General features: G+C 41.9%; 1 protein-coding gene across 3 annotated transcripts in view; it reads left to right on the top strand.

Annotated features, from left to right (window-relative positions):
- The window catches only part of grik4 (glutamate receptor, ionotropic, kainate 4), a 276,925-nt gene that overhangs the window by 209,838 nt on the left and 42,279 nt on the right, over positions 1-24,808 (top strand). For all 3 annotated transcript variants that reach the window (XM_034604598.1, XM_034604599.1, XM_034604600.1), the window contains exons 9-11: positions 12,985-13,146; positions 17,011-17,163; positions 18,446-18,550. In XM_034604598.1, the coding sequence (XP_034460489.1) occupies positions 12,985-13,146; positions 17,011-17,163; positions 18,446-18,550 (420 nt within the window). The remainder of the gene's footprint in view (positions 1-12,984; positions 13,147-17,010; positions 17,164-18,445; positions 18,551-24,808) is intronic.

Consider the following 24,808-nt stretch of genomic DNA (forward strand, 5'->3'; position numbering starts at 1 on the left):
CTTTTCCGTGCTGCTAAAACCTGCTTCCCCTCTGTCTGTCTTCCACTTTCGGCTTCTCTCCCCCACTCTGTGTTTCTGTCTGGGTGTGCCTGGCCTTGATCAAAAATATTGTCTAGGTGATACAGAATTCAATTTCAAAAGTTTATTGTTCTGGTAAATTTTCTCTCATCCCATATCTGTGAATGTGAATGAATGAAGGGAACATTCCTATAAAAAAAAAAATCACTTCAAGTCAACCTCGCCTTCCATCTCCGCCATGCACTCGGTACAGAAGACTTATAAATCCCCCTCAAAAACACTCTTGTCACTCAAGCTGCTTTAGAGGGCAGCCACTGTGACTGTGAAAATGATTGGGATTTAATTAATTCCCCTCCACGGCTTATGTAAAGTTCATATTTCCCTGTTTAGACACAGAGTTTGAGAATTAATCAACTGAGTAATAGAAAAGGTAATAGGCTACGTGGACGGTGACAACACAGAGGTGCATCCAGCCAGAATATAAGCTATGTGATGATTATGTCACAACAACCAAATTCACCAAATAATGTCGGCACGCTACACGTTTTGTAATGCAAAGACGCCAGCTTACTTTGAGTTACGTTTATTGTGTTGGTGGTGTGAGGAGCAGTATAACAGTAACACAACTGCACCCCAGATAGACATTTTTCTGAGGCTTCAATTTATACATCCCCACTCTACACATTTGCACATTGCACACATTTTTTTTCATGGTTGATTTATAATTCAGCATCCACACAGGTCATATTGTGCTTATAATCCAAACGGTGATTGTGTCATCTACCTTTCTTAAAAAGAGGTCACCCATAAAATTACTTCTGCCAAGGCGATTATGTTTTGTTTGTTAGTTTGCAGGATTACGCAAAAACTACTTAACCAATTTCCGCATGAGCTTTTGTGGAGGGGTGAGGCATGATCCAAGGAAGAGCCCATTAAAATGTAGTACGGGTCTGGATCAGGGGGCGGATCCACAAATACATTTTCACTCTCTTTAACATTGCTAGATAAGACATCTTTCAACATCTTTGTTCATTTCTTAGAGAATAGTTCATTTATATTGATGAAAAACCATCAGCCATGTTTAGGGGACTGATATTTATGAGTGTGTGCAATTTGGTAGAGATTCAAATGAAAATCTGGATCTAGTGAATTTAAATGAGGTTTCTTAAGGGAACTGTTGGGCCTTGGCGGAGGTTTGTGCTCTACTCAGTGCACTATAATGGAATGAAACTGCTATGTCTCATTACTGTACTGAAAGCTAATGCTGTGGAATGGTCATATTTATGTTGAATGTTACGATGATTGACATAAGCAGGAATTTCATTGTGCAAATGCCAATGCAAGAAAGGCAAAAAATACTGAGTCTTCTCTTTTACTTTCCTAACGTTATCTACGCTATCACCACTGTCGACTGACCAACATGTTGGAGAACACATACGCTTCCCAGGTGTTGACAGTGTACTTATAGGGTCAACTTCAATGCTGTAACTCCTGAATCCAGAACTATAAATCCATCTTTACAGTGGGAAAGGTCAGGGCCTTCCTGGTGGCCTGGTTGGATAAGGTGTGTACGCTGTCCCCCTGCTATCCTGCGTTTGATTTAGATTATATTTGATGATGACCATCATCCATCTTCCAGCTCTCCTCCATCCTGTCTCTCTGCACCATTAACTATTCAATAAAGTAATCAAGGAAGGGATCAAGGCCTCGGCCATTCTGTCCTGTGAACTGTTGCAGAGAAAATTTCATAAAAGGCTTGAGAAGAATAACATGTAGTGGATGGCTATGGCATTAATTTTTGCTGTAGCAGCGCAGCCCTGCTGCTGACTCTGGGATTCACCTGCCAAGTTTGTATATTCATTTACAAAAGATGGAAGGTATACCTCTGGATTTAAAAAACACTCAGCCCTGAAAGTCATAACCCACTGGTGAACCTTGTTATTAAAACAGCAGTTACCTTTATCAAACCTACCTGACGCGTACGTCACAATTTCACATATGATATTATGACATATCCAAAAACACTGGATCTTTTTCCGATTGGCCTCATAGTTGTTGCAGTTAACTATGTGATTGTCCAGTAATGTTGCAGGTCCCTTGTATGAAAAGGGCTTTAAAAGCTTTTTGCAGAATATATGAATTCTGCTTTGACATGGACGCTCAGTAAAATGCTCTATTGCCACTTCCAATCAGCTCATTATTCTCATATCAGACGGTTAATAATCTGAGCTACATTTTCTAATCATTTATTTATTTCCATATTTTGAAGACAGTGAATTAAACCGTCATCCGTCTATTGTGGCCTCACGTGCCTAAATAAGCACCGACTGGAAGAGAAGAGCTCATGTAAGGTCTCACAGTGATGATCACTGGCTTTATCACTGGTTGTGTAATGTGCATGAGGGCAGAGAAGCAGACTTCCACCTCAGCCCCTTTTCACCACTGATTGAACTTACTATCTGATATTCTATTAAAAAAAAGACCCACAAGTCTATTCAAAGCCAACGGTTTTCTGCAAGTTTTTCCACTTAAAGCAAAAAACTTAATGCAATTATATGATCTTTGTTATCCCAAGAAATGTTATTGTATAATTGGTTCTTTAATAATTTAACAGCACATGCAGAACACTTTGGTTGCCGAGATGGCCATCCGCATAACAAACGTCTTTTCTCATTTCCTCACACAAAAAGAAAAAGACAGAAAAACACATTGACATTCGTATCAGTATCCATGAAGGGCATTCATTAATCATTTATGTCTAGCTTTCAGGGGTAACAGGGTGGGATGTGAATTGCCCTGTTCATGTAAAAAATTAGAAATTGATTAGGATTCATGAAGTGAACGGGCGTGATCGAAAGGTATAGTGACTTTTAAAGAGCAGTGACACTAATGAAATCCAAAGTCTGCCTGTAGAGTGGGAACGTGCATTTTAAAAGATATGGTTTTCATTTAAAATGTTGAACAGTTGTTGACTGACATGTGGAGATGGTAGAGTTGAGAGAGTGACAATTTATGTCCTGGCATGTCAAACCTCCTTAGATTATCACACTTAATATAATTTATCATTGATTAAAAACACACTTAGAAGCCTTATTTCCATACAATTATAAGACTTAAAGTCCCCCGGCCCCTTTTTATCTGTGGCTGGATGTGTGTGTGAATAGGAGTGAATAATTTAGGGTGGTGTTCCAACTCTCGGGCTCAGACCTTTGCGGAGTTCTGTCGTATTGATTACTCCGTGTCAGCCCTATTACCTGCAACTCTCCCTCTTGAGCCCCATGTCCGGATGACTCGGTGTTGACAATTGTATTACAGCCTATTATCTCCCATATCCCAGGGCTTGAGTGCCGGTTTACTGTGGGATCTGCTTTGGAAAGTTGAAATTGCCTGCTTACTTCATACCTGACTTCCTTTCCACGCTCTATAACTTTCTTCCCGGCATCGTCCCACAATCCCACATGCACCTGGCGACTTCTGTCCTTCCTTTCCTCTTCCCTTTACATTTCCTCATAGCTTCATTGGTCACCGACATTCTTTAATCTCCTTCCCTCCCCCCCCCCCCCATATTCCAGACCACTTTTTCTCCCCTTCGTTCACCCATCTCGAACCTGCCATGTACCGGGTAATAAGCCAGAAACCTGCCAGCACAAAGTCACCACAAGTCAAGACTCGTTTTTTCTTTTCACTCCACTTCGTGTGTAATTTATCAAAGACGCTACATGTGTGCTTTGTGAGGAGGGCTCCCATTAAGATGGAATTGCTCTCTGCTATCCTTCTAAAAGAGTGAATACAAGAGTGCATTTGCTCGTGCACGCTTTTGTTTCTTCACTTTGTTGATTATCTTTTGCTGTAAATCAGCGTCGGTGGTCAGTGACCTCACTCAGCCTGATGTCATGCCTCTTTAACTAATCACACATGTGACTTTGGTTGTGCCAGTGCATTCCAACCCGTTTGATAACATCTACCAGAAAGCCAATTTATGGTATCTGTGGCAAATATTGCAAATTGGCTGTTTTAATCAGCCTGATGGAGCTTTAATTTGAATGAAAGGCATAACTGTTATTGTAATCTGATTATCGCTCAGCCCAGACAAGGAAATCTAGATGGAAAGTTCAATACACAGTCAAGCTGTGCTGATTGCAGAGCTGATCGTGTCCAATCAGGATTAGTGAGGGACAATCAGTACGTTTACACGCACACTAATATGCTGCTATTTTATTTTTAAATATTATAATACTGTATTCATAAATTTGACATGGGTCACGTAAACAGCATTTGGATAAGCCAAATCTGGTCTAACATATTATGTAGCATTTTCTGATTAAGACATTTGGGATATGTGGAGCTGAGAGTAACACAGACACATTCCCTCCCAAACAAAATGAGGCAAATAAGGATTAAAAGGTAACTAAAGACAAGAAAATTAATTGCATCTAAAATATTTTGTAATTGCGGCTAACGGAATTCACAGTAATGGTCACCGAGGACAGAAAGCAGCTACACAGGATTTGCAACATATCTGAAATTGAAGTCAGGGAATGCTATGTACTACAAATTAAAGGTTGTATTTGCAGATTGTACATGCAATATTCACTGCCACTACATGACATGAATCACCAACACCTCCATCCTCCCTTCATGGTGTTTCCTCTATAATCTGTGGGTGTTGTGAAGCCTGGTGTAAGTTGCCTCCTGAAACCACAACAAGAACAGCTGAATAAAGTTACCCTGTGTGCAAGAGAGCCAAGAAACAAATATCCAGCTTAGCCGCCGCGCAGACTGGAAGAATGCATCTCACCTAAAATCCATTCCACCGGGACTATAAAAATATGATATTGCTGAAGGTTTTTCTCATTTAACAGCTCTGCAGTGTTTAGGTTAGAAGTGTGTTTAAAGATGCTACAGCGTGGAAAAGGTGTGACAATGGAGCATGTCCACCTGGGTGTCATGTTTACAATTTTGTGAGCTGGAGACATCTCACTTTCAGAGGAGAGACTCACAACAACAACCTGAACTGAGATAAACCTGTGTCTGGACCACCAAGGCACAGACCAGACGACTGACTCACAACACACACAGACAGTGTGGATTCATCCTGTGCCCGGGATGCCATAACTCTGTCTCATGTTTAAATCTGTGTAGAATCTTAGGGTAGAAAACTATCAATGTGCTTCTTCAAAACAAAATCTGAAAGTGGTATAAAAAAACAATTTAGCCTTTGTTGCCATCAATTCACCAACTACAGAGCTGAGCCAGCCACACTGAGATCCCCTTTGCCAGTCAGCATATAGATTAGGTGTGGTTAAACTTTGTTTTGACCAGGGAACACAGAATCCGGATCTATAAAAAATAAAAGCACAGGAAATGTGTGATATTTAATTATAGCAAATAATATAAAAAACAACCTGAACCATACCATTTAAATCCATACAGAGATTTCCTGGCCATATATTCATTTTCATTGCGGCTCTTTTCTCTTTTATCTCAGTTCCAAAGCTGAGGGGGTTACTTGGTCTCGATGAGAAACAGTCAGGTGATCGATGTGAAACACTAAGGGCTTCACAGAGATGAGCAGTGTTTAGATGGAGTCTTATCTCCATTATCTGCCCCCCCTGTATTTATTTTGTTTCTGTCTCAGTATTTCAGCTACCCAGTTTTCCAGCCCGTTGCCGAGTGCAACCTCCAACGTCCAGGAACCCTTTCTGATTTCCCAGTAAAATAATCTGGTCTTTGGATGCGAAGCTTTTCAATTAAAAGAAGCAGACTTTAAATTTTGCTTGACTTTGAAGGATTTTCTCGTTTGAAATGTAATATTTTCCCTTTTCATCTGTTATGTTCCTTTATGAAATCCTGCGGGGGGTTTGATTGAATAGCTTACTGGAAAAGATAGACTGTTTCAGATTCCAACCATATGCCGGTGTCTGCAATATTCACGATGTTTTTGGCCTCCACCAGCCTACGAATTATTCTGCGCATAAGGTCTCTGCCTCACAAATAGGTTGTTACTGTTGTAGGTCGGATATAATTCTATGAATAATGGAATAAAATTGGTAATTTGTTTCCAACACTCTGCAGGAATGCTGCCAGATTGTTTTGATATATGTGGCCATTAAAAGCTTTGAAACAAAGCTAATGTATCAACCCCGGCACGCTGCACCGAGGTACGCTCTATAATTTCATGGACACCTCACAGCAAATGAAACGAGCTGGCCTGCCGGCGATGGGGTGACGGGTTAGAGACCTGCTCAAGAGGGATGACTTGGTTCAGTGAACGCACAGACAGCAAAACATCCACACAGCAACTGGTGAGCAATCGGCGATGCTGCAATTATAGTTCTCACATCTAACTGCAGTAGATTATTGCATTGAGTTTAATGGACATACAGTTCAGTAAATCATTTAGCCAATTTTGCCATTACGTCCCAGGTTCATAACGAGTCTGCAGAAAAGGACGTTTTGGAAGCGCTCCCGCTCTCCTCCTTCTCTATTCCATCCCACGCTCGCTGAGAACATTGTAATTAAAAGGCTGCGGGAGGCTTTAGAGCTCAGCCTGAATTTGCGCGGCAATTGATGCAAGCATGAAATGACTTATTGCCAAAAACACTGCATGAACATTCCAGCTATTAGCGAATAATCATGTGCCACTGGAAATGGATCTCATTGCAGAGCCGGAGTCAGGCCTTGAGGTTTTATCCTGTTATACCCTTCCCCCAGAATAAAATGAGGGATGTCATTAATTAGTGTTTTATTATCAGGGAGATCGATATGCAATTTACAGAAATGTTACTGATGTCATAGGCCGCTGAAGCTGTTTGTTTTCTCACAGTGCCGCCAGAGAGATAAGTAGTGGAGATCATTTTTCTTTCTTTCTCAACTTGTCAATGATGATTATCACCACTGACGGTTCTGTCTTTATCTGGGACACATTTCACAGGGAAAAAAATATGTATCTTTCCCATCTGAGGGATCAGCAGCTGAAGGACATGCCATTCGCCTGTCTGCTTAAAGCTGCTCTAATCAACATTGTTAGAATCATAATAACGTAACAAACAACTACATAGTCCCAATGAAATGTGAAAGAGGTCGTTCAAAGTGACAAACATGCACAGATCTATCACCCAGCTCCGCGGCTGCCCTCAAATGTACAGAGCTTTTTTTAATCTTCAGCTGCAGCTTTATTGTTTGGTTCAGTCTCAACGCTCTCATTAGTTTTGTCTCCAGCAGCAGCAAATCCTCTGATAAACCCCCTCTGCATGCTACGCGCCTGGCACCAAGAGGCAGACGAGCAGTTAGAAACTAGCTGGTGAACATATTGGAGCATTTAGAAACAGAGATACAGATATATTTTTCTCAGAATTGGTTAGAAACCTGAAAAGAGCTAGAAGTAGGGTTAAAACTTAAGTAAGGGGCACTTTCACCCCTACCTTGTTTGGTCTGAACCTTCAGACTCTCCAGTTTAGTCTGAATCGAAACAACAGGTGTGAAAGGTGCCTCGGATCATGGTCCAGAATAACAGAACAAAATGTATTCTGACCAAAAGAGGTGGTCTTAGTCCGGATCAAACTGCAGCGTGAAAATACTTTTCTTTTGGAGAGTTCAGACTTTGGAACCAACTGCAGGAAGTTGAGACTGCATTTAACAATAGAAGAAGAGAAAGAAGTGGAAGCCTTACTTGACTTTCTTGAAACCAATTTACCGAGGTTGCAGTCATCACCTCTGATGATCTAATGTTGGAATAACGCAGACTTTCATTTAGCAGGGTTCAACTTCTGAAGTTGGTGATGCTGGTGGTAATACCGTAACAATTTTACAGTAGCAACCAGATAAACAAAATGAACGCGTCAATATCAGACGCAGGCACATCTACAAACCAATCAGTGTCAAGTATAGGTAGACACAGCCCACGTATAGGTGGTGACGACAGGACGTACATATAGAAACCCTTAAGTGCGCTCCCTAAATTACAATGTTGAAACCAAAGCTAACCAGATCAAGTGTAAACAATGTAACAAAGACACCAACGACCTTGGTTCAGACAATGGCCCCATTCATCAATTAGACACAAACACATTGCCAAATGAATTTTAATGTTGTTGTTTATCTGCCAGTTGTCTACACAGCAAATTGTTTCCAACACATTAAACAACTACAACATTATAAGGTAATAATACCTCAGCGTTTACTGCTTGTTGCACTGCTCCCAATTGGCCAAAAATCAATTGCTGCTCCTTAACCCATATACCTCTGCTTATGCTAATTGATTGGCAGAAAATATAAAACATTTATCTTTGCAACAGTGCTCAATGCTCCTTAAACATTACGCCCGTGAGTCATTTAATGTGTAACTTCCATTTATTGTTCTGACTCATTTGACATTATTGCAGTGTTCCTCCACAGCAGCACTGTGATTATCTGCAGTTCTCAAACTTCAGCAAACTCCATTCATTTTAATGTCACTGTTACAAAACTCCTCAAACAAACAAAGTGTTCAGATGACTCAAAGTCATTGAAATACTCCGACTATTCATGCATTAAACATAACATGAGTGTGAAGTGACAGTATGAAATCAGCATTCCAATATTCCCTGCACTGCATGCATGCATATTACAAAAGTCCCCACACAGTAAGATATGAGTTTTCAGTTCCAGGGTGTTGCTATGCATGCAGCAGAGATGCAGCTGGATTCAGTAGATGCCCCGGGAGCCTATAGGGAATCGCTATAGTCCCAACACTTCTATCCTATTTGAGGAGATGAGAGAACGGAAAGAGGCTGCTTCATTTTTGTGATCCTTTCTAGGAGGGTGGATTTATAGAGGCTCACACAACTGCGGAGAAATTGGTCCACGTATGTTTGTGTATGTGTTAGGGATGTGTAGGGGCTGAAGAGGTAGGGTTCATGACAGTGCACCGTGCTTCCAGCAGCATCCGTTCTCCTGGGATCTCATTATTCACTGTTCAAGCAGTGTACATCATAACAAACAGGAAGTGGTCACGCGTTCAAACATGTGTGTCGGCGAATGTACATGTGTACATGTCGGAATGGTCCATTATGTGAAAAGCAGGACAAATCCCTGCAAGTGAAATGATATAAAAGACATAAAAGAGACACAGAGAATAAAACAGGAACCAGACATGTAGAATAGATGAGACGATTGTGAGATTTTCAGAGGTAAGAGGGCAGGAATTGCGGAGGTGGAGTAACAGTTTTTTGGTTGGTTGGCTCGGGTCCCAGCCGCTGATTGATCTCCAGGTGACAGCCAGTGTCGGGGGCCCTTGGCCAGACTGTCATTCCCTCGCACCCCACCCCTTATCCGTTTTGCTCTGTTACTCCCTCTCTCCCCCCCCCCCCCCCCCCCCCCCCCCCCACTCCTTTCTAAGCTCTCACTTGTGCCAACTAATCTCTCACCTTCTTCTCTCTCCATTGATTCAACTCTCTCAGTCATTCTCTGCCGCTGTCGTCCTCATCATCATTATGCTCCTCCGCCCTTATTTTGCCCCTTCAGTGGAGACGGTTGGATTTGCTGCCGCTCTCCTCTTCTACCCTCCAACTCTGCCATTGCATTCACCCACTGCTGGGAACCAACTGTCCTCTACCAAGCACTGTCCATTTTACACCTCCCATTTAGTATGCAAAAGGCCATAATTGCTTATGTGAAGGGATTTAGTTTGGGTTTGCGTACAATCGTGTGTGTGTGTGTCTGTGTGCGTGTCTGTGTCTGTGTGCATTTGAATCTCAATGTGCAGCGGCGCTATGGTGTCTGTGCCCTCAGAGCCCACAAATGCACCACATTAGTTTCCTTCAGACATAGCCCAAGGATATTTCTGGTGACCTTGGTCTTCAGTGCACACACGGGTATGTGCATGTGTTGCTCAATTATAGGGATTTCATTTTCCTGCGTGTGGGTGTGCGCATGATGCACTCGGCAGTTTATGTTTGTGCCAGCACATGCATACGTACGGGCAGCCTTGAGGGGGGCACGCTTAATGAAAGGCTCGTTTGCACAGTCCTGCCTCTAATGATCTATTAAAGTACACTTACCCAGTAATTATATGGCCAGTCCCAAAAGGCTTATAGACGACTCCACAAGGGAAAGCTAAAGATTCAAGCAGACTATGGAAAAGCCAATGGATTTAATGCAATTTATGGGAATCAATAATATCATGAACATGACCTTTTGCTTTGAGTTTATAATGAAATAAAATACTGGAAGGAAATGAGATTTTTCTTCTGACGTAGTAGCGTGGTTGGGGTTAAGTGTTCCTCGAGCTTTGCCGAGGAACATGTAATCCCTCTCTTCGCCCATTCACTGCACTGCATGTTCCAAAGCTGCGATTAGATCCACCGTCACAGTATGACCAATTATTCAATTCTTCATGTTTGAAAGTAAAAAAATCAAGAGAGCCAGCCAGACGATCAGTTTAACTGAGTAATGTTTTTCAAATTCATTAGAAGAGTGACAAAGAACAGACAGCCTCTCCTCTAACAAGACCAATTAGAGCATTAGCCTCATCATTAACAGAAGTTCTGCGGCAGCTTGCGGCCCCTCGGATTTCAGAGCCTCGCTTTCCGTTCAGTGTTCTCATTAAACATGTTTTACAGTTCTTCTCCTGCCTCAAATCCTGAGATGAGGTTTGTCTTAAAACTGCTCGCTTTGCAGTATTTCTCGGTAGCGAAATCTTTTTTTTTTCCGAAAGAAAGAAAGAAACCTGCAACCCCACACATTTTTAATCAACTCTATTTTTGTTGCCATTTGTTTTGTGATTTAAAAAAAAACAAAACAGTTCAGGATTTATTTCTGTTAAATTGAGTGCAAGTGTGAAATTCATCTGCAGACTTAGGCACACAGACAGAGTGCGGGTGCAATGCAATCCAATCTGAAAGCACTATTGGAGCAGGATGAATAACAATCCAGGCACGATGGAGAATTCACTCGCATATTGTGACAGTGTGGGTGTGAGTTTAAACTGCAGGGGGACGTATAGCTAACATGGCTCAACATTGGGATTCTGTTAGTTATTGTTCTCTCAGGTTGAACTTGGCACAAAAAGGAAAGAGGTGGGGTTTACATAGATATTAATATCAGCAATGATCAGTCAAATCCTCTCATCCTCTTTGAAGCCAGCTGAATTTTCTTCTATTGGATGAGGGGGAGAATCAAGTCCTTGTTCTTGTTAAAGCGATTTTACTTTCCTGGAGAAGTCTCTTAAGCTCAGATATACGAGGTTATGTCACAAAAAAGTGCAGAGAGCTTCCAGATACATCACAGACATTATTCCTGTAGAGTATGTAGTGCTGCTCAGGACAGATATCATTCATATATCTCATACATATCCCAGTCTGTAACCCGCCCTCCCTAACTCTCATATATGCCTCTTTTGTGACGTCCTAGTTCTCACCTTTCATCCTTTTCCTCGCGTACCTGGAATATATATTTGAGCTCCTTGTTTTTCACATGCTGCCGTCCCTGCTGCACGTCGTCATAAGTAAACATTTGGGGTTTTCAGGTTTCGTGGGAGGTTGGCGTCGGGGAATAATAAGCCTCCCACTCAAAGTCAATATGCTTTCTCCTGCCCCGCTTTGCTCCGAGTCTCTATCAGCGCAGTCACCCGCAGTGGAGAGACTCACGCCTGGTCCCCTCCTGGTCTGAGAGCTTTTTCTGCCCACCTGCTTATCAGTTATTTAATTCAGTGACCTATTCACTCTATTTGTATGAGTGTCCATTATCCGATCTGCCTCCCCTCTCATGCATTTTCCTCTCGCAGATGAAAAAGACAATTTTTCCCGGCTTTGATTTAGCTGTTTTTCATTTTTCGGTTGCGACGTCGCTGTGCGCCTGTGGACTTAGTAAGCTTTGATATCTCCAGGAGCCAGTCAAGATTTGGATTCAACTGACGAGTTTTGTGGTTTGTTTGTTTTGCTTTTTAAAAAAAATAAGATTTTTGACTTAATCCTCAAGGCTGGTACCACACATGATGTAGGTTGGCAGGAGGTCTGAAGGAGGGGAGCAATTTGCACCTTTGATCATTGTTTTTGAATGAAAGACAATTGTTTGTTAATAGTTTCGGGTTCTTCGTATTTACACGCACGTCTAAGTCTTTGCAAAATCGATCATCCATGGCAAGTCGTCCCAGTTTCTCCTGCCAACTCTTTCCTCACACGCCAAACCTTTTTTAGATTTTCTACTGGGGCCTCACCTCTGCTGCTCACCATCCCCTCCAACCCGTCTTATCTTCCGAGTCCCTGGCCCTGGTAACAGACAGATAGGTAGACTGGGCTTGGTCTGGCTGTCATAAGCTAGATGGCACAACGGGCTGCCAGGCGAAGGCTGCCACCTGAGGGGAGAGGGACTGGGTTCTGACACCTCTATTAACCTTCAGGAGACGTCTGTCCCCCGTCACACCCTTGCCTCCTTTCTCCTCTGCTCTTCCTCATCTCTATCCCCACCTGTCCCCTGTCTGCAGTTCCCCAGGTGGAGAAAACTAGATTATCCCCGGAGTAAAAAGACCCAAATAACAAAAAACAGTATTTTCCTCCTGGAGCATTTCAATATGCCATATGTTTCTATATCACTTTGTCAATTATCTGTCTCAGTGTTCTCATTTTTTCCGTCCATCTCTAATTAGCCCCTTAGCTTCCACTGTTCACACAATGACCCGTATGTCAGGAAATGCACAAGGCCGGTGCAAAATACTTGATTTGGTGCAGTGGTGCACAGCTAAAAGGAGAGAATGAACAAATTGTTGCAGCTTTCTCAATCAAGCGGAATAATGGGAGTTAATGAAACCTGAGTGAGACGGATGTTAATGTGTTTGATTAACACGTGGCCTTTTTACACTGAGGTTATTTAAGGCAGATTGTGGTCGATCACAGCAGAGTATGACACCTCCCATCTAAATAAGCTGCATTCACCCAGTAACTTTCTTCTCCCTTTTTGCCTGTCTTTCTCTCTCATTCTGCCCCACAGGAGTTCTCTTTACTACGGCTGGATGATGTGGTGGATCAACGAGTCAACATAGTCGGTTTTTCAGTCTTCAACAAAACTCATCCCTTCTTCCAGGATTTTGTGCTAAGCCTCAACCGCTCCTGGCAGGAGAACTGTGACCATGCACCCTTCGCTGGCACCCCAGTTAGTGCAAACAACACACACACACACACACACATACACACACACAGACATCATCTCACACACACACACTTGGAAGACGAAGCTTACCCGTGTAAGAATAATGGAGGAACCCTCTTTATTTCCTCACAAGGTCCAGACAGGGCCTGCCTGAGGATTAGTCTGCCAGTTTACTGCTGTATCCTAAACTCACCAACTGAGACATCGAAGTCACTTAGACACAAAACGCCTGTGAAATATACAAGGATGACATTTATCCAGTTAACTGCGGTAATTGCAGGTGTTGCTGTAGGCGGTTGTTGTTTCCCAGAGAGCTCATTATCAACGTTTGCCACCCTCCTTATTACGTTTATAATGGCATCTTCCTCGTTAAACTCGCTTCAGATGAAATGCAAAGCAAAGGAGTAGCTTATCCTCACAACACCCCCCCCCCCTTAGATCAGCTGTCAGCAGCTCAACGTGTAACTTGCTGCACTCTGCATAGTTGAATGAGTCAATTCAAAACAGCCTCAAATCACAAATCAAGTTACTGTTTATGTACGAGTGACTGAGAACTGTTGCAGGAGATGAACTAGAGATAGTTCACTTAACTTTCACGCTGGCTCAGCAGTTTTTTATATTCAAGCCAACCATACCGGGTAGAAACATCAGGCCTCATACAAGATCATTTTATATTCCCATCACAACACTCCTCACGCCTCTGTTACGAGATAGGCTTATCTGAGTTTTTCTACGTCAAAGTCAGCAAATAAAATGTCGTAAATTACCCACATAAACCTGATGAGTGCCACCTATTTGTAAATGACTGCCTGTTTATGAGATGAAAATTTACAGATAGCCCATTAATCCCGTCTGAAGGCGAAGCACTCGCCCACCCAGAAGTGTCACTCATATAAACGGCATCTGAGAGTAACAAGAGCTCCACCAGCTATTAGATTCAATTCCTGCACTCAGAGGCCAATAAACACAAGCTCATTGTACCGTGCCTTCAGTGTTAATAGTGTTGTGGTGTTGTGTTGTGTTTGTACACTTAGAAAACAGTTGATGGTAGAGTCCCTGCATGAATATATACATACATATGAATCTCCAACTATATATTAATAAAGTTATTAGACATTTTCTATTATCCTGCTTCTTGACTGTGGTCCAGACTTGGGAAACTCAGAAACACAAAAACAAACATGGAGGCTGACTGCCCGCTTCGTCAGCTGGTTGCACTTATGTAGATCACCTGGTAGATTATAGGAGACCAAAAATCATATTCAAACTGTATGTTTCGGGTTCAAAACACAAGTACACAACATCCAAAGTCGATATCTAACATATTTTGATATTTACGATGACATAAGAATCACACTACAGGATCATTGAGCCAGATAATCTGTCCTGTTAGGCTTAAATTCTGCAATGCCCACCACAATTGTCGAGAGGGTTGATCAGCAGGCATTAAGACGCGATTAAATTGATGCGCCCATCACCCCTCTGTGCCTCACATAAGCTGGGCAGTGCCACAGGTTAAGAATAGTTTGAACACAGCATGAAAAGAAAAAAAAGGTTGCATTCTGTGCACAGCGGGTCACTCGGATACTTCTGAGCCTTCGGCAATTAGGACTTGTGACTAATTAGCTAATAAGTAGAGTGAATAAAAGGCTGATGACGGCAGAGCAAGGAAGTGATGAACTCAATTAGACATGCACATAGATAAAATGCTGTCTTTTCATTAACAGTAATTAGGTCTGGAGGAAATGTAACTTTGGGGCTCACGTACACAACAAATGCATACAAGGGATCTCTTTACTTGTGCAGAGCTGTGGGATTGAATGCATTTGAAGATTAAGGCTTGAGGCAAACTAACGGTTCATCTGAAAAACTGCGGGTTGTGACATTTAAAACGGAGAAGTTCACAGGAGGAGAAGGTTTTACAGGAGACAGATTACTCTGCCTTAATATATCTTGCCGTTCTGTGATGATATTGTTGACTTAACACCAGGTAACCACACAGGCACGGAGATGATCTTTATCTTCCACCGAGACTAAAATATCCGTAGCTGCACAAGACGTGACTGTGTTTGTGTCAGAGAACATCAAACAAAACCACAAATGGAAAGATGTTAGGTGCAATATCATTTTTTTTGTATAACAGGCCTGAAATAGTGAATTCAGCCCATGATGGCACACAAATAGAGTGCACCGGTGACAGCGGAGAGAGGAGAAGCTAATTTTCTTTTTTTGACAGGACAGAATTAAATTTTGATCTGTTAAAAAAGTATTTGGGATGTGTTGCCGTATTTGCATATTCTTTTGACCTGTCATTCCTAATTAGTGTATTTTTTTGGCATATTTTGTCCCTAATTTGCATACTAATTTTAACATTGAAGATGCCTATCTACAAGTGGAAATTCCTTTTTGGATATCTGACATTCACACATGAGTAGCTATTGTAGAAATTGTTTCACTAATATGAATATAATTTATTTCAGATATCTGGAAAGTGTCATTCACACTAGTTAAAATACCAGGCCAACATATAAGTAATTACATTTTGGACTACTTAGGAAATTAATTTAGATCAAGATCAATAATTAATATTTTAACTTGTGAGAATTGAGTTGTATTCATCATTAAATAATTTGAGGAGCAAAATGTAAGTATGTGTAAATGAGTTTGAGAATAAGTCAATGGTAAAAGTAGACTAGTTTTAATTAAGTTATATATATATATATATATATATATCTACAATGGAAATGTAAGACATTAAAGGCGAGGTAAGATTTAGGTGAAAGGGATCTATTGGCAGAAGTTGGATGTAAAAGTGTGTTTCATCTAAATTGTAGAGGTGAGGGGTATTCAGCTGCAACGTGAAACTTCTCAACTAGATGCCTGTAGATCTTTATATACAGTGTACATACCTGATGATAGTAACTACTCAATATGCTTCAGATTAGGAAAGACTATCGGAGGGATGGGCAGTAGATTGACATTGCCCATGTTAATGATTTAATTAGAATATAATCAGAAAAGATAAATTGTTATTCAGTTTTGTGACTTAACAATTTGACTTTGTTTTTAAGCACCATGTGTTAATCCCCATATTTGAAACTAATCTCCATTGACTTGTGTTTGTAATGTTGTTGTGGGCAGTTTTTTTTACCTTATCACACTTAATGTCCATTTCCACTAATTATATTAACAAACTGAAGGTTGTAATACATTACAGTTCTGCAGTTTAATGCCCTATTGTAATTCTCTTTAATCTCCAGAGTTTACCATGCATCACAACTCCTCTCAGGCCTGTATCAATGTACACCAAACAACAGAGCAATTTCATCTCTAGTTCCATTACACAGACCTACAGCAGTGACTCTTCGACTCTTTCCTACTTTCTAATATGGGGCATCATGCATTTTAATCAAATGTACATAGCAGGATGCAGTGGTAGTGATGATGAGGCTGTTTGTACAGGGGAGATGAGAGGAAAAGCTGCCTCTCCCACTGTTTTCTGGCCCTTGCTGAGAGAGGCAGGCGGTAATTGGAATAGTCAGGGTGTGCCAGCTTCAGTGGGGATAAGAGTAGGAAGGACAGAGTCTCTCAGAGAGACAGACAGAGAGAGAGAGAGAGAGAGAGAGAGAGAGAGAGATGGTTTTCAACGCTGTCAGCAGATCAGAGTCTTTCTAATGATCTAATGGAATAATCTCAATACCACTCCAGGGATGGGTTAACCCCTCACTGACCGCTAACCACTGACACGTTACACTTGCAGTTTGGGTACTTTGTGTTTTTGCAGCTTTTGGTGTGAGTGAGTGTGTGTGTGCGTGCACAAATTCATAATGTATTCACCTTCTCCCCCCTCTACCTCTTCCTCTGCAGCTCTCCTCAGCGCTGCTCTTTGATGCGGTATACGCGGTGGTGGCAGCAGTCCAGGAGTTGAACCGTAGCCAGAACGTTGGCGCCACTCCGCTCGACTGCAGGACCTCCAAGATTTGGGAGCATGGTACCAGCCTCATGAATTACCTGAGGATGGTAAGATTGCCACTGCTGGATGTGATGGAAACAAACGACAGTGCTGGCCTCTACAATCCTTAGAGGAATAGTTTGACATTTTGGGAAATGTGGTTATTTGCCGTCTTGTGTTAGACGAGAACACGGATACTATTGTCAATGGCTGTACAGAAAATATGAACCTGCAGCCACTTAGCTGTAAATTGTGTGTTTTGTTGAGCCTTGTTTTTATATATATATATATACTGTGTTTTAAAATCAAATAAAAAACAACTTTATTTGTCCAGGGAGGCCAATTCTAAAATGGGAAATATGTGTGTATAGTTGAGCCCTGTCAAAAAGACAATGTCTGTCTGTCTGTCTGTCTGTCTGTCTGTCTGTCTGTCTATCTATCTATCTATCTATCTATCTTAGTTTAGCAATAATCCTGGAAACTGTATGAATGTGTGTCAATGGGTGAATGTGGCTTCTATTGTAATGCACTTTGAGTCGTTGTTAAGACTAGAAAATCACGATATAAATACAGTCCCTTTACTATTTAAAACATTTTCATTAGTGAGTCTTAGGATCTTAGTGAGGTGTTGGTAGGTGTAGTTTCGTACCGTTGGATGGATCCAAATTCGCTGATTTCCCTCTGTTTCTTCACGAGGATCTCCCAAAATGTCAAACTATATTTGATTCGATTTTTCACACTTTTTTTGTGATATCTACGTCTTCTGACTCTCTTTTTCAACAACAAGGAAATAGCATTAATTAGACGATGTCAGATAGCCAAACATTACTGCTTCACTTTCCACATGTTAATTGGTTGTTCCTGCGCCTAGATACTGTCAATGACAACAGATAATAATGTGTAGGCTGTGCTCTCATCTTCTATAAAGATATACTCCCCATCGACTAGGTCACTTTATCTTGACTCTTTATTACTGATCATATACTGAGAGACTGAGGAGGAGGAGAGATAAAGATGAGCTGTCAGTGAATAAAGTGGTCTTTTCCTATGACGATGAAATAGCTGTGAATAATTGGGCAATCAAAATACTTGTGTGTGACGTACGTTCGATATCAGACTGTCTTTCTCTCAGGAAGAAGATGTGACTAATGGCTCTCCTATTTTACAGTAAATTGAAGAAATAGCTGTGTGTTCATAATATTGTTCTAAATTAGACACAAGGCAGGTACTGATCCAGTCATGCTAATGTAGCCTCCAGTCATATCAGTAATAGGTGCTGTGGGAGGGGGGGAAGCAGGTGAGATTCTGTAGCAACGTCTTTCAACACGTTGCTGTCTCTGTGTTGGACAGGTAGAGTTGGACGGTCTAACGGGCCATATTGAATTCAACAGCAAAGGCCAGCGGTCCAACTACTCCCTGAGGATCATGCAGAACAGCAAGGATGGCCTGAGGCAGGTAAAGTAACTCCCAGTCGCACAAACCCCCGATGTTGGTCTTATCTATCTCCAAACTCATCGCACCACCATAGATTCAGGCAACATCAGCAAAGCCTAGCTGCCACATAAAGTTCATTTGATTGCTTCAAAAGAATTTACATATAAATAGTCTGGTATTTTTTGAAGTGGCCCACACAGATTCTTCGATTTTCTCTTTAGATAGACACTGGCCATGATAAAACTGTTATTGCTGAACACGTAGCTCTCCCACAACAGTACAGTCGTATTTGTGGCAGTGATGCAACGTAAACTGGAACCTACAGGACGGGGCCTTGGGAATATTTGTTCAACTGACGTCTTTTGGTGCTGACAATCCACATAATCCCACGAGCAGTAAATGTCAAGGTGCCAGAGGACAAAATTAAAAGTAGCAAATGATGAGTTTTTTTCAATCACTCCGGCTGCTTAGATTTTGTCGGGGTGAAAATGGGCGGAACCATGGTGGGTGGCATTTATGATGTCACAAAAACGCAGCAATAGGAATGATGACAGGTCAAACAAGTCATCCCGCCCAAACGGATGTTACAAAATTAACAGGAGAGTGGAGCCCTCAGTCAAACGATTTGTCCACACCCACATCGTGATGACAGGAAATCTAAGCTGTCACTCACCGAGTCCACCCATATGGCAGTTTTCTGTCTAGAACTGTGTCCCATTCAGGAGACTCCTCATTCCGAGACTGCATTTGATGACAGTGTTGTTGTTGTGATGACGTCCCATATCGAGGGCGAATCCCTCCCAGTCCAACTCATCCCAGGATTCAATATGTGCATTAACGAACTAGCTATGCAGGTAGCTAAGCTAAAGTAAATGCAGTCGCTCAAAACAGCTAACAATGGTGAGAGGTGGTGACGAAAATAGGAAATCCTCCATAGGCTAGACTTTCTCTTTTGGACTCAGTCTCAGTCCACTTGGTGTATAGAGGACACGCCCTCATAGACTGAGTCCTTCAAAGGATGTAACCCCTGAATGGGGACACAGCTCGAAACAGAAAACACCTGTATGAATGTGCTGTAGGTGTGAAGAGGCTTTACTTCATCATTATGAAGTTAATGTTGGTTGCGCAACAAAACAGCTGAAGATTCATGACACCGTCATCGTTTACATTCATTCCTCGTAAGCCTTACTTTCACTTGGCAAGTCTGTCTGCCACGGGGTACGAAATCTCCCTGGAACATTTCAGCTTGATTTAGAGCACAAAGAAAGTTCATCCGCCTTTACGCAATCAAAAAAACTAAAACCAAGCGAAGGCAAAGAGGGAGAGGGAGAGAAAACAAGGTAAAACAAGAGTCAACCACAGATGGGTGTTCACTCGATGGGGAACGCTCCAGGGAGGGTTCCAAACTGACATTTGGTTTTCATTAATTCTCCTAGATCAGTGAGTTACAAGACCTGCCTACTTATTAACACAACCCAATGCTTTACTTTGGATTTATCAAAGCGCTGCTGTAGTTTTTGTTGCAATACAATATTCAACTGTTTTACTCTTTTACTTCCAGAGTGTTTTCTACCACCTGGAAACACTATCTTCAGAAAAGCGGTGGGGCTGGGCGAGGGGGGGGTTGTCCGTCTTAAATCTTGTTGATTCCTCTTTGAAGGTGAAAAGAAGCATCTTTACAGAAAATCCATTTAGATGGAAACAAAAGTCAACGGCTGTCGGCTTCGGTTCCGCTGCTTTTATCGCTGGTTTTTACGGATAGGTCTGTAACTTTAGATAAATATGAGCTCCACACGCGAGATTGTGATTCTTTATGGAACAAAGAATCGCAGTAGTAATATTTTTACTATGCCAATATTTCATTGATTTGTTGCACAAAATGAATATATCAGCAGGGACACACACACACACACACACACCACCAGACCACCACCAGGCATTTAGTCTACGCCCTGAACTACCCTGCACAATCTTTGAAACTGGTGTCCCCTGACATTTCTTTGCCTTAGTTTCACCTCAGGGGACACAGCTTCAAATTATTTTTACAATTTTCATGGATTAGAAAGAGTGAAAGTAGTTAATAATGAAATGTAAGTAACAACAGCTTTTGAACAGCTCAGAGTACCATGTGTTAATGAATGGATGGTCGTGTTCTTCAGTGGGGGGGTGACATTACTGCAGAAGTTTTCAGTAGTATTTCATGTCAAGGATGCACAAATTGTCATTCATTTTTTTAGAAAGCCTGTCTGTTTTGTTCGATTCTGTGTGATGTTTAAATCTCATAATGAAACCATCATCAGTAATAATGTCTAAATACAGAAATTACTTTCATTGAAGTTCTGTATGTATTTCTGAGAACCCCCTGATGCAAAAGGAGTTAAAAGGAATCCAGCGAGGCAGGTAGACACATTGAGAACATTGCCTCAAATGACTGGCTCTTTGAGCAAAGTGATTACCCAACACTCTCCCGTCTATCAACAGCATCTCCAAATGCTCCAGTGGAGCTGAAACGCCACCAGCAGTAAAAATCTGTAGTTGATCTCCCAGGTTTTAAAAAAGTATACGTTGTAGGAAAGTGATTGCTGGAAGGCGAAAAGGCTTCAAATGTAAACATCAGCACGAAAGTGGCAGACGCTTCTGATTCAGGTGTAGTCAAAGATGTTGTTGCATTTACTTTTATGGTAATAGCTGTATAACGCTGGATTGTAAAATATTCCAAGAGATAAAATCTCTCATGGGAGTCACGCAACAGCTACAGTTACCATTTTCTACACTGATATCACAGGCGGCCCAATATCCAGTAATTGAGCATGAATAAGATTATATTGGTTAATCAAGAGTTGGGGGGAAATGTAAAAAGTTAAGGATGAGTTGTATAAATACAAATATTCCTTGTATTTTTCTGCCTGCCCTATTTAAAGAAGTAGCAATTTATTGTGTTAACACAGATATTCTCTCTGTGTATGTAAGATAGACTGTATATAAAGATGGACAACATGTTTGCTCCCCAAAAGCGAATTTGAAATGTCTTGATCGCCCCCCGGTGGCTGGCTTCAGTATAGGTCATAAAACCCACATCCTCCATGTTACTGTATGGGACATGGATCAAGCTAAAAAATCCAAATACATGTTGAATACGTTTTTCTATCATTTTAGGAAGTACTTACGTCACACTGATTTGTGTTCATTACATAGTATGTTTGGTTTTAATTACTTATAAAAATCTCTTAATAGATGGAGGAAGTGGAGACGCGTCATCCATCTGTATGTGTAACAGTAACACCTGTGCATCGTGAAAATAGGTCAGTTTTGCCTAGTAAAAAGAATATCGTTGAGAGTTTTGAACAAATCATCCTTTTGTGATTATATTTCATTTTGATATTAGTTCACATGTACACTGTAAAATCCAAACAACAGTAAAATCTCTGTAGAGAGAACCATTCGCAGTGTAATTTTCTCAAACATTTCCCGATGATGTGGCTGTGCTTTGCAGAGCGCACATCTAATCTGGTTTGTTCACTCGAGTTGAATGCAAGACTGATGGGAGACACAATGGGCCAGCGCTCTGTGCATCTGGGGTTTTGTGGCCGGTGGATGCTCCTCTACAAACTCACATAGACACATATGCCCCTTTTGGTTTTGTCGCACTAATCTGAATACAGTGGTTATTCCTCTTTTTCCACTTCCCCTCATTGTCTCTGCTTCTTTCTCACTGTCTTTCAGTCCCTGCAATGAAAGGATTACACCTATCTGCTGGCATCTTTACTTATTATGAGTGTCCCACAATGACTGAGTAGCACAGACTGTTCTGAAAGCCATTGTTTTTACACTCAGTCACTGATACTGTCTGCTAGTCTTGCACAGCTTGCTCCTAACACTCTGCTTTCCATAAATGCCAGAACTCAATATTTCATATTTCATCTTAAGGCCCAGTGCTTGATGTAAAGTGATAACTGTAATCCCTCAAGTTCATGCTTTTTCAAGGTGCTGTACCAAACTGTGCACAGTATTTCCCCTGGAAAATACCTGTCTTTCACCCTGACAGTTATGGTGTGCATTTCCCTGTTGCCCTGAGTGTTGTGTGTTTTTCTGGCTTTGCAGCTTTATGTATGCAGTGATGACAGATAAGTTATTAACTTATCAATAATACAACTGTCACCACCCTGCTGCAGAAGATACCGTGTGCTTTCTTATCTACAGCATTTTAAGTAGTTGTTATTGTATCGTGACATAGACAAGACACAGACAGACGGTGCGGAGAGGAATAACTGGATCTCGTTCCGCTTGTTTAGAACATCTGATCAGTTCAGTTGGGACGATCTATGATGTAGGAGCAGAGTTGCATCCTGATTGGGAGAAAAAAATTCTCCCTGCAACCTGTAAAAGAGACTGACAGCGGCCCATCTGCTTTTATTAACCTTGTCTGAGCTTCCCCGTATCCCATCTTCATACTGGAACTGGGCCAGTGAAGCAGGAGGATAATGCTATCAGGCCTAATGTGATGATTTCAACCAGAAGTATTATAAAGCAGCCCTGCCAGTTATGTTAATGGAGGGGAAGCAAGGTGTGAGACGGGGGACCGGATTGGGGGTGTTGTTTGTTTTGTCGACTAACGCCTCCCACACACTGTTTGGTTGGGGCCGCTTCAGTCATGCAGACATTGGAGGTGCGAGGGCCTTGGCAGAGATAAGGAACGTGGCTCACAGCCCACACACACACACACACACACACACACACACACACACACACACACACACACACACACACACACACACACACACACACACACACACACACACACACACACACACACACACACACACACACACACACACACACACACACACACACACACACACACACACCTATACGCAGAGTTAAAGCAGAATGTTTGCACATCAGCACATGACAAGTTGATACTTAGGTCTTTTGTGCGGTTTAAATAGAGGAGTAGTTTCAAAGTAGTTTCAAACACCCACACTTTGTCTCGCCCTTAATTGCACATCTTTCATTTAGAATGGAACTTGAAAAGATTTCCAACACCGGAAACAGAGCGTCGAGGTCCGCCGTACGCAACCACCAATCTCTAATTCTCAAGCCCACCTCCTCTTTGTTTCCTCAGTCGGTACCCACCATCCTCTCATCTCGCACCCTGTGGCTGCGTTATAGATCGGCTCACACGTGTGACCATCGGCTCCTCGGGGGTTCACACTCTACAGCCAATATCAATCACAAATTGAATTTCTCTAGCAGGCATTTTCACACACGCACACACACACATCACACACTCCGTTTTATCTATCTATCCGTTCATCTGTCCGTCTAGTTAGGCAGCATCATGGGGTGTTTTCTGCATTACTTTATAACCTAATGAGTAATGAGCACCACATCTGTGGTCCGCAGTAACAGTCTTCACTGGTCTTGTGCCCACTAGTTCAAGACTCTTCAGCAAGGACCATGTTAAAACAAAGCAGGAGCAAAAAGGACCCAAACCACACATGTTCAACCAATTTACTTTTTACCGACCATGTTAACTGCTGCAGATTTTAGATCGTCTGTCTGTCTGTACATCCATTCCATTCAGGGAGTTTCTTCAAGGTTTTGGGGATCCAAGCTCGTTTTGACCACACGTTTTGGCAAAAAAAAATCCACACACTAATTATTACAAACTTTCACATTGAACATTGAACAGACATAGGGAGTACATGCAAACTCCACACAGGATTACCTTCACCACCATGCTGCCCACACACTATATAATCTGAAAATTATACATTTAGTAATCCAATAACACAATATATAAACCAAACAACCAGCAATCACTTTAAGCTTGAAAACTATTTCAGATGACAGCTTGGTTAGCCTACCTTATCTCCAGAGTACGATGTGGCTGCATTATGTAATAATCTTTATTTGTACAGTGTTGGCAGTCAAAGTCATTTTTCCCAGCTGCTCCTGTGCTGACAGCCAGGTAGGCCACTGATGATGGTGTAAGAAGTTGGCATGGCAGTGCCCCGCGCTCTGGCCGAGGCACCACTGGCACTTCTCACCAACAACAACCCACAGAGTGGGGCAGGTGGAGGCAGAGAGAGAGAGCGAGGGAGAGAGAGAGAGGGGAGGAAAAGGGTGATGAGGGAAGAGGACAAGAGGATGACAGGGAGAAAGCAAACGAGAAGGGAGCGTGTGAGAGAAAAATAGGAGACAAAGACAAGAGGTGAAGACATGAAATAACAGGTGGGGATCCTTTTTGTTGGACCTCTACTAGCTGTCGCCAACACC

Source organism: Hippoglossus hippoglossus, chromosome 13 (assembly GCF_009819705.1).
Source record: "Hippoglossus hippoglossus isolate fHipHip1 chromosome 13, fHipHip1.pri, whole genome shotgun sequence".
In the NCBI taxonomy this organism is placed as follows: Eukaryota; Metazoa; Chordata; class Actinopteri; order Pleuronectiformes; family Pleuronectidae; genus Hippoglossus; species Hippoglossus hippoglossus.